Genomic DNA, 13,305 nt, shown 5'->3' on the forward strand with positions numbered 1-13,305 from the left:
TCGGCTGAAATGGTATATGTGGGGTTTGGGTTTGGGTTTGGTTGCTTTGTTGTTTGGGCCCTGGTGAAGTTGGGTTTGCAATTGGGTCTGGGTGACCCTCATTGCTTTTCTCATTTTTTAAATGGACATTGTTTTCTAATTTCTTTACAAGTTTAAACCCTTAACTCCAATCCCTTTTTTTGTTTTTTTTTTTTTTGGTTACAAGGAGGTCTAAAAGAGACCCAAACACAGAAAGACAAAAAGAGAAGCTAAATTACTTGACCTGGATCTGGAAACTTCACAGAGATCATCAAGAAATGCAGTAGTAGCTTGGGGAGGAGGGGAGTCGAATACGACAACACCATGGTCATGATCAAGGCCCGATTTAGCAAGAGCATCCGCAGTGCCGTTGCATTCTCTAAAAATATGCATAAGGTTAACTCCAATCCTTTAGTCAAAAGCCGAAATGGCTACCTTACCTAGTTCTCAGCTTCTTCAACGGCCCATGTTGTAGAGTCAAAATGACTCTCGAGTCAAAACTCAAGTCAAAATGATGAAAGCCATTTTGGCTCGGTGGGACATGTGGTGGGCCCTACTAAATGCAGATCTAGAAAAGCAGTTACGTGTCATAGGGAGAAGATGAAGAAGGGCAGTCATGCTACAAGACAAAAAACAGTCTGAAGTTAAATACACGCGTTGGATATGCGTGGAGACGCGAGAGAAATTGTCGTCGGCACGTGGGCCCCACCAGTGTAGAAGTTGTTGTGGGCTTCCAACCGTCAAAAAATGTGTGGCCCAGATCAGGTTTGCATTGGAGAGCCAAGATTAATTGGTACAAAAAAAAAAACATAAATTTATAATTACATAATTTCTAATCTAACGGCCAGAAAAATGCGATGGATTAAATTCAACAGCTGATACCAACATGTTGGAACAAATTTTTAAATGAAAAGAAATATGAAAAAAATAAAAGAAAATTTTCAAAAAAAAATCAATAAAAACTTTTTTGCCTGTTGGAACAGTGTTTTTTTTTTCACAAACCCTATATATAATTATATACCAACCCTTTTCTTCATAATTTTTTCCCTCTAAAATATTTTTCTAAAATGATGTTATATATTATATAAAATTTCAATTAATAACGACATATTATATAAAAATAATTATGTATCATATATAAATTCATATTGTAGTTAAATAATTATCTAAAATAATTAAAATTCTAATCAAAATGACTTTTAACTAAGGGGGTTGGAGACGGCCTAAGGTATAGGTGGGATGACCATTGGACTGATCAGACTGGCCAACGAGAAGTTGACACATACAACAATAGTACATCTTTGCATTTTGTTCCAATCTGCTCAAAATAACCTGCTTATTGGCGTCATGTGGCTTGTCAAATTGGATGGTCTGACTAGTTTTGTTCTTGTTGGTGAGTCGTTATAAACTTTAACATAATTAGAAATGACTTTGGTAACATTCTCAAGAAATAGTTAAAAAGAAATGTAATGATTTATGTGAACATACAAAGTCACTAGATCATTACCTATACTAAAGCGCTAGCTCCCCGTGAACAGAAACTCTCAAATTGATTTACTTTTTTGCCCCTCATTGTTTCTTTATTACAACGCTGCCATTCGACTTTCATAGAGTGAGAGAGACTGGGAGATAGATAGACGTCTTCTGGGTCTTCTGCCAGAGACAAGAACTCAAAGAAGAAGAGGGAAATTCACATCACCAGACTGATCGGAGAGAGAAGGAGAAGCATCTTTTTGATAGTACAAATATAAGAGAAGAAGAAAAGGGAGACGAGAATCGAAGGAAAGCAGAGGCAGAGATTGAAGGAATTCAGTAGGTAGAAATTGAAGGACAAGTTTGAAAATATTGGATCAGAGGGTTGCTTTATATTAGAAATAGAAGAAAATGCTTAAAATTTTCGTTAAAGACATGAGTATATGAAAAAAGCTAGCTTTAGTGATAGTAATTGATTGCTGTTTCAGTAACAATTGAATTAAAAGACCTTTCAGGTTGTGTGTTTGAACTATCAATATATGCCATTTTAGTTTAATATGAAAGCTTATGTCTGTTGTTTCTTATAGTATGTTGAGTTCATTTTTTTATCTAATGGATGGAAAGTCATCATTGAATTAGTATTTTGCAATTGTGTAGATACTTTTGAAGATCAAACGTGAAAGAAGAAAAGAAAACAAAGCTTTGACTATGGAATTGTTGGCTGTGGCATATTCGTCCCGTGCAGCCAAAATGGAGGAGATTATATATAGGCTGGACCTGCTGGAATTTTCAGCCACACAGAAGTATTCTCTTGCATCTAATTCAACTTGTAATGTGGAAGAGACTGGTGATCCGTACAAGGCAGAAATGGAGGAATGCATAGATTTGATAATGGAAGAATTAGAGAAAGAGAAATATAACTAATGCATGCACCCTATCAGGTACGCTTTGTTTTTCAGTTCAACTTTATTCTCATTTTAGTATCTTCTGATTTAGAACTATCAAGAAGTAGGGTCAGGATCCTCAAGTTTCACACATTAGGAAACTGACCATGTTACATATATATGTGGATATCAAGCTAATCATGTTAATACTAATGTCTTTTCCAATTTCATTGATTGATGTGCTTCTCTGTCAAATTGCAGTAAAGTTGATCCCACAGTAGCATCCTTCTCTGGAGGAGCAATTGGACTGATCTTAGCACTGACAGTGGTTGAGAACACATTTTGGTCAATTTGTTTTGACATTGACAAAATATGATAGGGAAATTATGTTAAAAAGAAAAATGAAATTATAGAGGGATAAATACATGGCCTAATGCAAATCCTGTGCAAGTATGGAGTGAGTTGATATCCGACATTGAATTGTTTTTTTCCAAAGGTCAACACTCAACAAGGATGGTGAAGAGTATGGTGGAGGCTGAGATTTAAAAGATCATCAATGAGAAATGTGGGACTAGCAGAGATGTGAAAGGACAACTTACTTCCAAAGTTAGTACCGTTTTAAACCAATGAACATATCTCATAAGTTTCCTTACCAGTTGTCTTCTCTTATGCATGTACGCTAGAATAGTCTTAAGTTTGGATGAGTTGGTGAAGAAGTTTGTCAACCGGCTTTTATGATATGTAAAACGATAGCATATTCGGCAAGCATTCTAAGATAATTTCTACTCTATCACCTATAAAAACACAAACCGCAGCATTGCTCGGGCGAACTTTCTAGTCATATCTAAATCACCATCTCCATTTGCTTCCCTTATCTTTGTTCATTCCTACGACAACTAATCTCCTTCATGGTTGTTACTTGTGAGTTTGTTAGACCAACAATACTCAAAGGCGGATCTATATATGGACTGAGGTGGGCTATAGGTCGGATCAAAATTTAGAAAAATATTAATTTATAATTTAATTTTAGTTTAAAAGATTAAATATTAAAAAGTAGTCTACTCCAAACAGGTTTGCTTAACTAAAGGACAGTTTTAAGGGACTGTGAGGGACAGATGCATCTCAACCGCATATATTAAATATAAAAGCATAAATTATAACACTTTAAAACTGTGCATTTATTTTCAGCCGTCAGATTCACTTGTCACTCACAGTCCCTTAAAAACTGTCCCTTAGGTGAGCAAGCCTTCTACTCCAAATATCTAAACTTTAGCATTTTCTTTTTCTTCACACTTGGCGTACTGATCTTTGTTGTTAATTTTTTGAAGCGCTAGCTCCAAGGACGTTGAACAAACAAGGAAAAGACAGAATCTGTTCACCAACAATATTGGATGGAATCTTGAGAGGTAAGCCAAAACTTTTTCTTGGTTTTCTGACGGGTTTTTTGTTTTCTGGCCTGAGTACTAATTAAGTGTAGCACTGTAGAAGGGTCAAATGTCATTTTTGTTTTGATGTCTTTCTTAATTAACCTTTCTTGTTTGATCAACAATCTTTCTTAATTCAAAACCATCGGTCCTGTTTCCCTAGTCAGCTGCTGACCAGGGATTATTTGCTCAACTACCGTCCGATTTCAATCGAACGGTTGACATGTATTTAGATTTTTCAGAGATGATACATGTCAACCGTTCAGAGATGATACATGTCAAATAATCCTTGGTCAGCAGCAGTTGAGAGCCCACAAAACATTTCTTCCATAACAGGCAATAGGGTATCGGAAAGAGTAGTTTTATGAATCTATTTAAAGACATTTACCAGCCAATTTCCAGTAGTGCCATTGTTGTAATCAGTACAATTCTTATGAATTTGCAGTACCGACAAAAATTGTGTGAATAATATATCAAAGGTGTAGTTGTTGGATTAGTACAGTTCTAAAACTAGAGACAATATATATGTGCAAAACATTTCGATATTAATTTTTTACCCCTTCCATTCTAAGCTCGATCATAATGATTATCCCTGGAATTGACGCTGGGCGTGGAAATGATCGATATATATTTACATGATGTATGTGGGTTGAGACTAATTAATCCAAGTAATCGAGACCAATCCTCGAGGAATTAGATTGGTTTATAGCTACTAATCCAACGACAAACTAGACTACACTCCTAGCTTTAGCTAGTTGATCGAGCTGGGTGAGAAACAAGTGATCAGGTTCCTTTGGATGCCAGAAAATGAGGGAAGCATGTTCGAGATATAGTAAAAGTCCCAAAGGACTCATCTGCATTGATCGATCGAGTGTGTCGTGCTTAATTTTAAAGAGACATGATGGGAATGACCAGAAGAGAATGAAAATACTTTCACTAGTGTGTGTTTTATTTTATTTATTATTATTATTATTATTTTTATCTGAACAATACTTTGATTGGCAATTTAGGAGCCCTAGTTTAGACGTTAGACACATCTTCTGTTAATTGGCAAATTTGACCAAGGACTAGTGCGAGGAGAAACCGGGATAGCAACCCCACTCCAACAAATCACAAAGGTACGTAATTGCATTCATATATATGCAGCTAAACAACTAATATTCCAAGTGGTGTTGAATTAGTAACCTCTACGCCTTTTAACTCAAAATATGAAGCTGAAATATGGGTATCACCACCCTTAGCCAGGGACTCACTCCTTTCTGTCCGTATCAGGTACAGTAGCAGGCTTGTAGCGGTTCCACATTCCCTTTTCCCAGTTTCCATGGTAGTTTGTGCCTCTCCCTCGAATCCCATTTAATGACTCGTAAGTGTTAGATCTGAGTAAATACCATGCTAATTAAGTTGCATTCTAGGGAATAGGTTAATTATGATACTCATACGTACCAAGTGCTTAACCTACGGATTAAGAAAGAATCAATACGAAAGTACATCCTAATACCAACGACCTTGCTTGAGTGTAGTCATCCATTGGACTTGAGTTTGTTAGTTTGATGATAATATTAGGCATAAGTGCTCTCTAATGGTGGATTTCGGAACCCAAACTCTTTTCTCCATTGATTTTCAAAACCTCGAAACAAAGCGATATTTTATTTTCATAGTTCTTTTCTGGTTTGTTTTTGATTACCTAGCTACTAATTGGACTTGGTACACACGAAGAATATACAACTAAATGATATGTACGTCAAGGATCCAACAGTAACTCCAGCCACTCTCCTTCTTCTATTCTACGTGTCCAGCACTAATTAGTTAATAGTTAATACGTACATAGTTTCTGAACAGCCAATGATCGATCTTGCTTCCTAATATCGTTAAGCAAAATTAGGTACTTGTCAGTTGTCATCACTCATATGGCAATTTGAGTCCTTAGTCATGTCTTCTCAAAAAAAAAAACAAAAGAGTCCTTAGTCATGCTGAATTGGACAGTTCAATGCGGATTAGATATGTCAGTAACAAACCAAATCCTTAAATCAGTCGCAGACAAAGACTTCACGACCAAAAAAAATGCAACTCTAGCCACTCAGACCGCATCTCTTACGTAGATATATGGGAACTATGCTCTGTTTCTTTTCCATTACTGATTTGGACCCCTTAATCTCCCAGCAACCATTTGTTCACAAGAGTAATGCATCAGATGATTCAGATCGAACATCAATCAAAGTTTGCAAACTGTTCTCCATTTATTGATACAAGTTCTTTTCTCTTAAACAATAATATAGATCCCAGATCAAAGATCATGGTTGCTTAATTGGACGACTGAAACAATCAATCGTGCAGGAATATATGTGGGTGGGTGTGTACCTCTGCGGGGCTTCAAAATTTCTGATAATCCCACACGCTTTCTGAATTTCTACTGTATTCTCAGATTCTTGTCTTGCAAATTCAGATCAACTATTTTGTTAAATAACGTCATCATATGAATAGCATGAATTGTGGAAAACAGCTACTTTCTGTAGACTTTCTCTCATTATATGTCGACTCAAGCCAATTGGAAATGAAGGTTGGATGCCACTACTTCTCCTACCCCAACTCAAAACTCAGAGAGCTGAGTCAGTGTATGACACAGACATAAATACTTGACACATCTCACAGTCTGTCTTAGAGCTATATATTCAAACAAATAGAGAAAAAAGTTAGAGATAATATATTTATGTTCAATTTCATTATATATCTTTATGGTTTCATACTTGAGCCATCTGGCTTTCAGCCTTTCTAGCTTTAAGGCTTTGTGGACTTTGGAAGAAAGCAAAGAATCTTAAGTTGGATTATTATTCAGTTTGGTTCATTGGCATGGGTGTGCCTGACATGGTGACATATATACTCGATCTTTAATCTGATTAGACAGGAGGAACTGATCAGCAGCTATCCTCCATGAGGGGGAATCCTGATAATGAATATCTAGCTAGCTAGCTGCTATAGTGGTAATAGAAATTAAAAAAGAAAAAGATATATTGGTCCTTATTATTAGCAATTTAGCATGCACTTGCCCAAACATTAGAACAGTGATTTAATATTGCAGCACTCCTCTACTAGTCATAATTAAGAATCTACTCCATTCACAACATTGATTATGATGTTAATTAGTGCTTGGAATGCAAGGTACGTATATATCTATTTACAACAGAGAATTAACCATATTCTATGAACAAAGGAAATGAATCCACGGTGATTGACCGTTTTCCTCTTCAAAGCATCACCTACCCTTACAGATACGATGGACTCTTTTCAGTTTTCTCTGTAATATATATACGCCAAAAATTTAGATTTGTAACCAAAATATCTACTAAATGAACAATTCAATAATCTCGTGAGTGAGGTTATGCTTTATTGACCACTCAAGGGGAATTAATAATTGAAGACATGCAAAACAAACTTTGTAATTAGGTAAATGGGCTTTTGCTTTATCATACAAGAGTCAACTATAAGCTGAAGTTCAGACACCCATAAAATATCAAAAGCTGATTTCACACACGGACAATATTATTGCTTTAGTACTATATATTTTTTTCATATCATCTAAGTATTATTTCTTTACCTTCCAAGTCAAATTTTTTTTTTTCGCCTCAAGCTCACATGGATCCGCAGTTGTATCGGAGTTTAGAGGCTAAACATAAATGTTACATCCTGATGATCATTGATCATCCAAAATAGTGCACTGTTTAATCACGTCCAAAGAGGTTCCCAGTCCCAAGCAGAGCCCAGATTGTTCTCATCAAGAAAACAACTCGTATCGATATTGAAATTATTCGATTGTTGCTGCTGCAAAATGGGTACTACTGCTGCTTCTTTAGATTGCTGTGTGTTGGTAGCAGTAGTAGTACTCATGTTCATGCAAATTAGGGCAACCAAATTGCCTTGCTGGCTCTGCATGTTGATGAGCTCAGCTTGGGCTTTGGCTAGTTGGGATTGGAGCTCAGTGACTTGTTTCTGAAGACTGCAAATTGCTCCAGCGCAGCCATACACCGGGTCTCTAAGCCTGGCATTGGCTTCATAAACCATGCTGCTCACTGCATCTGCCCTCTGAGAATCTGGAAGGTCCTGAAACATTTCAAACGTTAACGTACGTACAACTTTTAAATTGACCAGCTTAAGGGTCATTTTCACTTGTTACAGTTTTTTAAGAAAAACGCAATTTGTGTAACATTCTTTCCACACGGTTTACTTTCTACAACTGGTAGTTGAAAAAAAAGGTGTCCTCATCAGGACCTTTTCTTTTCACAAAGTTAGGCCAGCCCATGATTGAGAATTGAAACATATGGTTCAGTAAATAGAAAAATGGAACAACAAACCAAATAAAATTAGAAGTTTAGAAAATCACACTCTTATTTTTTATTCAGTTTCGATATCATGTAAGTTAGAGCATTCAAACTCAAAATTAATTGACTAACAGTAAATGAAGATATGTCACTAAAATCTTATATATTGTTACGGCATGAAGACCGAAAGCTGTTTTTATACTTACGATGTGATGAGATTATGAGCATAAGTTGAATGAACCAGAAAGTAGATGGAGTGAGAACTAAAACATACCTGCAATAACTTGATGATGTTGCTGGCTCCAAAGACTCTATGGGCAATAGTGAACTTTATAGGATCGGAAGGAGGGAAATATGGAGCTAAAACACACCTCTCCACACATCGGCGCCGAAGGGTCTTGCAGGCGGCGCATGGGCTAACAACGACAGGTGGCGGCGGCAGTGGTGGTCGAGCTGAAGTAGTAGGAGAGGTGGCAGGAGAAGAAGATATCATTGGAGAAGAAGAAGGAGATGTCAATGGAGAGTAAGTGAAACTCGAAGGCGGTGTTTTAGTAGTAGCAGTAGTGTTGGCATTGAATTCCATTGTTTGAGTTGCTTTGGTAAATATGGTAAAGGAAGCAATGGCTATGAACCTATATATAGGGAGATCGCAGGTCTGAACCCAGGAAGGGTTGCTCTCGAAATGTCAACCAATGAGGTCACTGTTTGCGCCATTAATGTAGTGAGATGACGTCAACTCCTAGAAATTACTCGCAATCTTTTATCCTTTTTTTTTTTTTTTTTTTTTTTTTTTGAGAATGCAATCTTTTATCCGTTTATCCTTGGTTCAAGAAATGAAGAAATCACCCGTACATGAACGAGGAATTTAAGGTTTACAACTATGAACATGTTCTCAATCAGCATTTCTTCACCTGTACAGTGCTATATTGATACAAATTTCCTAATTAGGTATGTCTATAGTACTCTATGTCTCCATGATTCATCATCCCCGAAAAGATACATAAAAGATACGTGTGTTCCAAGAAATGAAGAAATCACCTGTACATAAACTGGGAATTTAAGGTTTACAACTATGAACATGTTCTCAATCAGCATTTCTTCACCTGTACAGTGCAATATTGGTACAAATTTTCTAATTAGGTATGTGTATGGTACTCTATGTCTCCATGATTCATCATCCCTGGAAAGATACATAAAAGATACGCGTGAATTAAGTCTTATGGGTTCGCAACTATGAACATGTTCTCAAATAGTTATATATAAGTAGTCGATGATGAAGTTAAACATTTAGTTTAGTCATTTTCAGTTTGTAGTTGGCGATTTGTGAAGCGTGAGTGCAACAAGGTTGCACACCTCCTTACAAACTTGAAGTTAAGTCAACCTTTTCTTTGTTTGGAGTCGGGGCCAGGTTGGCTCTAACAGTGTGTCAATATGGATTTCGAATGTGAAGTCTAAGTGGACAAAATTTTCTTCCTGACGTTGTCCGAGTTGTTGGAAACTCTTGTATCCATTTTCATTTTAATCTTCTTCTTCTATTAGTGAAGTTTTTTTTATCAAAAAAAAAAAAGTAGAAGAAATATTGAGTCCTATACTTTTTTCTTAATTATTAATATATTTTTTTTAAATATATATATATATATATGTTTATTATTATGTAATACTTTATCATTCATGAGTCAAATTTAGGATATCCTGGTTTTAAATTGGAAACTGATGCCATCAGACTAAATAACCTAATTAACCGTTGAGTCCAATATCTCACGCATCCACGATTGCAAAATGTAATGTATTTTTTTAAAATAATATTGACAGGAACTCAAAAATTTTCGCTTAAACAATATTTTTTTTTAAATCTAATTTAAAATAGAGTAGTTGTCACACGTATTCTTTATGTATCTTTTCAAAGATGATGAATCATGGAGACACACAGTACTATAGACACACCTAATTAGGAAATTTGTACCAATTTAGCACTGTACATGACAACCTATATCTAGCTAGTATAAGCTAATAGATATGTACGTCAAGGAGCATGCACATCCAACAGTAACTCCAGCCACTCTCCTTCTACTCTACGTATCCAGCAGTATGTTACTACGTACATAGTTTCTGGACAGTCAATGATCCATCTTGCTTCCTAATATCATCAAAGATTAGGTACTTGTCATCACTCAATATGGCAATTCTTATCTTATCTTATCATCCCCCTTGGTTCTTAGTCCTCGCTACTCGATCAGCCTACTCGCTTGGCTCATCTTGAAGCAACAATAGTTCTTAGTTCATGCAATATATCCGATCTCATCTAACTTTTACACAAATTGCTTACTTAGAAGTGTGATGAATCCACGACCAAATGTACCTAGACTTTGAGTGAGAAAAGTTCGTAAACAGAAGCTCATACAAACTTCTAAGAGCAACTCTAACAGCTTCCCCATATTTTGATTTTTCTCTATTTTAAGGAAAAATGAATTTCTTTTGCTCTAACAGATTCCTTATAACTATCCCCATTTTAGGGATGGCGAGGAAAGAGAAAACAAAATTATCTAAATTTACAGCAATTATGGAGATTTTAAGGAATAATTATAGAGATTTTAGAGATTGCTGTAAAATAGAGAATCTGTTGGAGTTAGAAGAAAAATTATGGAAAGTTTTGACTTTTGCTTTCCTATAATAAAAGAATTATAGAGAAGCTGTTGGAGTTGCTCTAAGATATAGGGAAATACAGATTTATTGGAATATATTGGTGACAAGACGTAACATTATATTTTGACTTCAAAAAATGATGATTTTATGTATATACAACTCGAATTCTTAGGATTTTCTTTAAATTGTGAGTCTGAAATACTTTAATAATTGGAATATATGCTACTGAAAATGCTTAACTTAAAATTTCAGGTACATATTTTTTTTCTTGAAAAAAAAAAAAAAAGATTTCTTAAAAAACAAAAAAGATTTCCACTTTCTACAAAGGTTATCTGTAAGATTGAATTAGCTAACTGATTGCTGCCAAAAGTGAGACAACATTTATATTCTCCTAATTCTAGCAACCAACCAACTAAACACGTACAACTAATTAAAAGTGATGATTACTGTAGCTTGGAATTGACATCACAGCTGGTTGAGACCAAAGACCAATCCGTTGAGACCAAAGACCAATCCATGAGGAATTGGATTGGTCTACTGGAATCCTAGCTATGCTCTTAGCAACCAAGTTGATTGAGTTGGGTCACTTGGGTGAGAAACAAGTAGGGCTCGTGCTAAGCAAGAAGATGATAGTAACCAGTCGATTAGTAAAAGTCCCAAAGGCTCGTGCTAAGCAAGAGAATAGTAAAAGTCCCAAAAAACTGAGTGTGACATAATTGTCATTTACAGAAGAAGAACGAAAATTAGGGAGACATTTTCCAATGGGTGTGTTATACATTTTTACGCCCAAGTGCCAATATTCTTGAGTCGTCCAAGTGCCAATACATTTTCTACATTTCTACGCTCAAGTGCCAATATGATTGAGTCGTCTTTTAACGTGGCCGTGCTGTGGCCGTGGTGGAAGTAGTGCGGCAAATAATGGAGACTCACACCACTATTCTTGCCCGTTATGCACATTCTCATATTCAACTTATTATTACTTAAGAATACTTGGAAGTCTCTGGCCTTCACCTTAATTTGGGTTCGTTGAACCCAAGTCTTTTCTCAATTTTATCTGTATAAAGCTATATCCACATTTATATAATAAACGTACATAAGCTCGTTCGCACTAAAGTTACAAATGAACTACAATTAAAATTTTAGAAACTTGGTTTAGAACTCTTTGTTGAACCCAAGTCTTTTCTCAATTTTATTTTTTATGTATTTATATCGATCTCTTTTCACATATAATCTCTAGAAAATATCACACACATGTGCTTTGTTGAACCCGAGTCTTTTCTCAATTTTGTTCTTTATGTAAATCGGTCTCTTTTCACATATAACTTCTAGAAAATATCACACACATGTGCTGACATATGTTGCGTGCCTCATAAGTAAAAGGATTTTTAATTGTACGTCATTCCCTCATCCATATACTAATCGTACGTACAACTAGTGATACTATTTTTGAATTTTTGGATTTCTTACTCATGTGATTAATACAGATGGAGTTTTGAACCAGATCGAGTCTTTTTTCAATTTTGTCCGTTATGTATATCGGTCTTATTTCATATAGAGACGCGAAGGAAAGAGAGAGAAGGACAGAGAAAGAATAAAAATAAATAAAAGACAGATGACCACAAGACTGTCAAATTTGACAGTTTGGTTTCAATATGTCATCCACTGTGGCAATGACATATGGGTTGAAGAGTATTCTCATAGGTCATTTATAGCTGTTGGGATGCCATGTGGATGTTGACATCTCCACTGGAGATGGTCTAAGTAGATGAACTTTTAGTTGCAGGTCATTCCCTCGTTCATATATTATTCGTGCAACTAGTGATACTGGTTATGAATTTTTGGATTTCTTACTCATGTGATCAATACACATGGAATTTTGAACTACATATGAATCAACAAAACTATACAACTACGAGATCAATAACACTTCTATACTCTAACAGAAACAACCAATAATTTCTGAATTAGTCAGCATATATACATCTAAAAGCACCAGGTATTACGATGAAGAATCTATGCCTGCATCCAATGTGTTCTCATCAAAGAATTGCATAACTAGCATTTGTTATGTAATTCTAATATTGACGTAAGTGGTCATATATATAGCTCAGGCTATGAATGATATTGAAAATTAAAGATTAATTGATCGAGTTCATTTTGGTTTTGAAACAAGCTTTTTGCTATTCCTCCCATCCCAGTTGTAACTAAAAGAGACCCCGTTGATTCATAGCGATATGAATCTAATCGACATGTATTTATGCATGTGCAAGAAAAATTGGGAGATTAATTGACTGTGCCTGTTGTGGAAACAACTGCCCTTCGAGACGACCTTGTTAAGATATCTAACTCGCTTAAACCAATGGACGGACTGAATCTGTCAACTTGAACCGTACTAGCTTTAAGGCAGTTATTAATGTCTTAACGATCATCATTTTGGCTGAAAATTTTCAGAGATGATCTATACACTAGTACCTAAAAACTGAACGGTCAAGATGTGGATATGCGACCGAAAAGTGACCAAAAACTCGAACTTCACACGTTAATTTCAAA

At 35.7% G+C, this 13,305-nt stretch overlaps 1 protein-coding gene across 1 annotated transcript; it reads right to left on the minus strand.

Annotated features, from left to right (window-relative positions):
* Positions 1-7,255: 7,255 nt before the first annotated feature.
* LOC133717336 (LOB domain-containing protein 1-like) lies at positions 7,256-8,703 on the minus strand. Its single transcript, XM_062144031.1, has 2 exons — positions 8,387-8,703; positions 7,256-7,894 (listed from the first exon to the last, which is right to left on the minus strand). The coding sequence occupies exons 1-2, from the start codon at positions 8,693-8,695 to the stop codon at positions 7,520-7,522; spliced, it is 684 nt and encodes a 227-aa protein (XP_062000015.1). The 5' UTR covers positions 8,696-8,703; the 3' UTR covers positions 7,256-7,519.
* Between the last annotated feature and the right edge of the window lie 4,602 nt (positions 8,704-13,305).

The sequence above is a fragment of the Rosa rugosa genome, chromosome 6 (genome assembly GCF_958449725.1).
Source record: "Rosa rugosa chromosome 6, drRosRugo1.1, whole genome shotgun sequence".
Lineage (NCBI taxonomy): Eukaryota > Viridiplantae > Streptophyta > Magnoliopsida > Rosales > Rosaceae > Rosa > Rosa rugosa.

Coding starts and splice junctions, on each gene's coding strand:
- LOC133717336 (XM_062144031.1), bottom strand. CDS start 8,695: ATGGAATTCAATGCCAACACTACTGCTACTACTAAAACACCGCCTTCG. Junction 7,895..8,386: donor ACATCATCAAGTTATTGCAG/GTATGTTTTAGT, acceptor GAAATGTTTCAG/GACCTTCCAGATTCTCAGAG.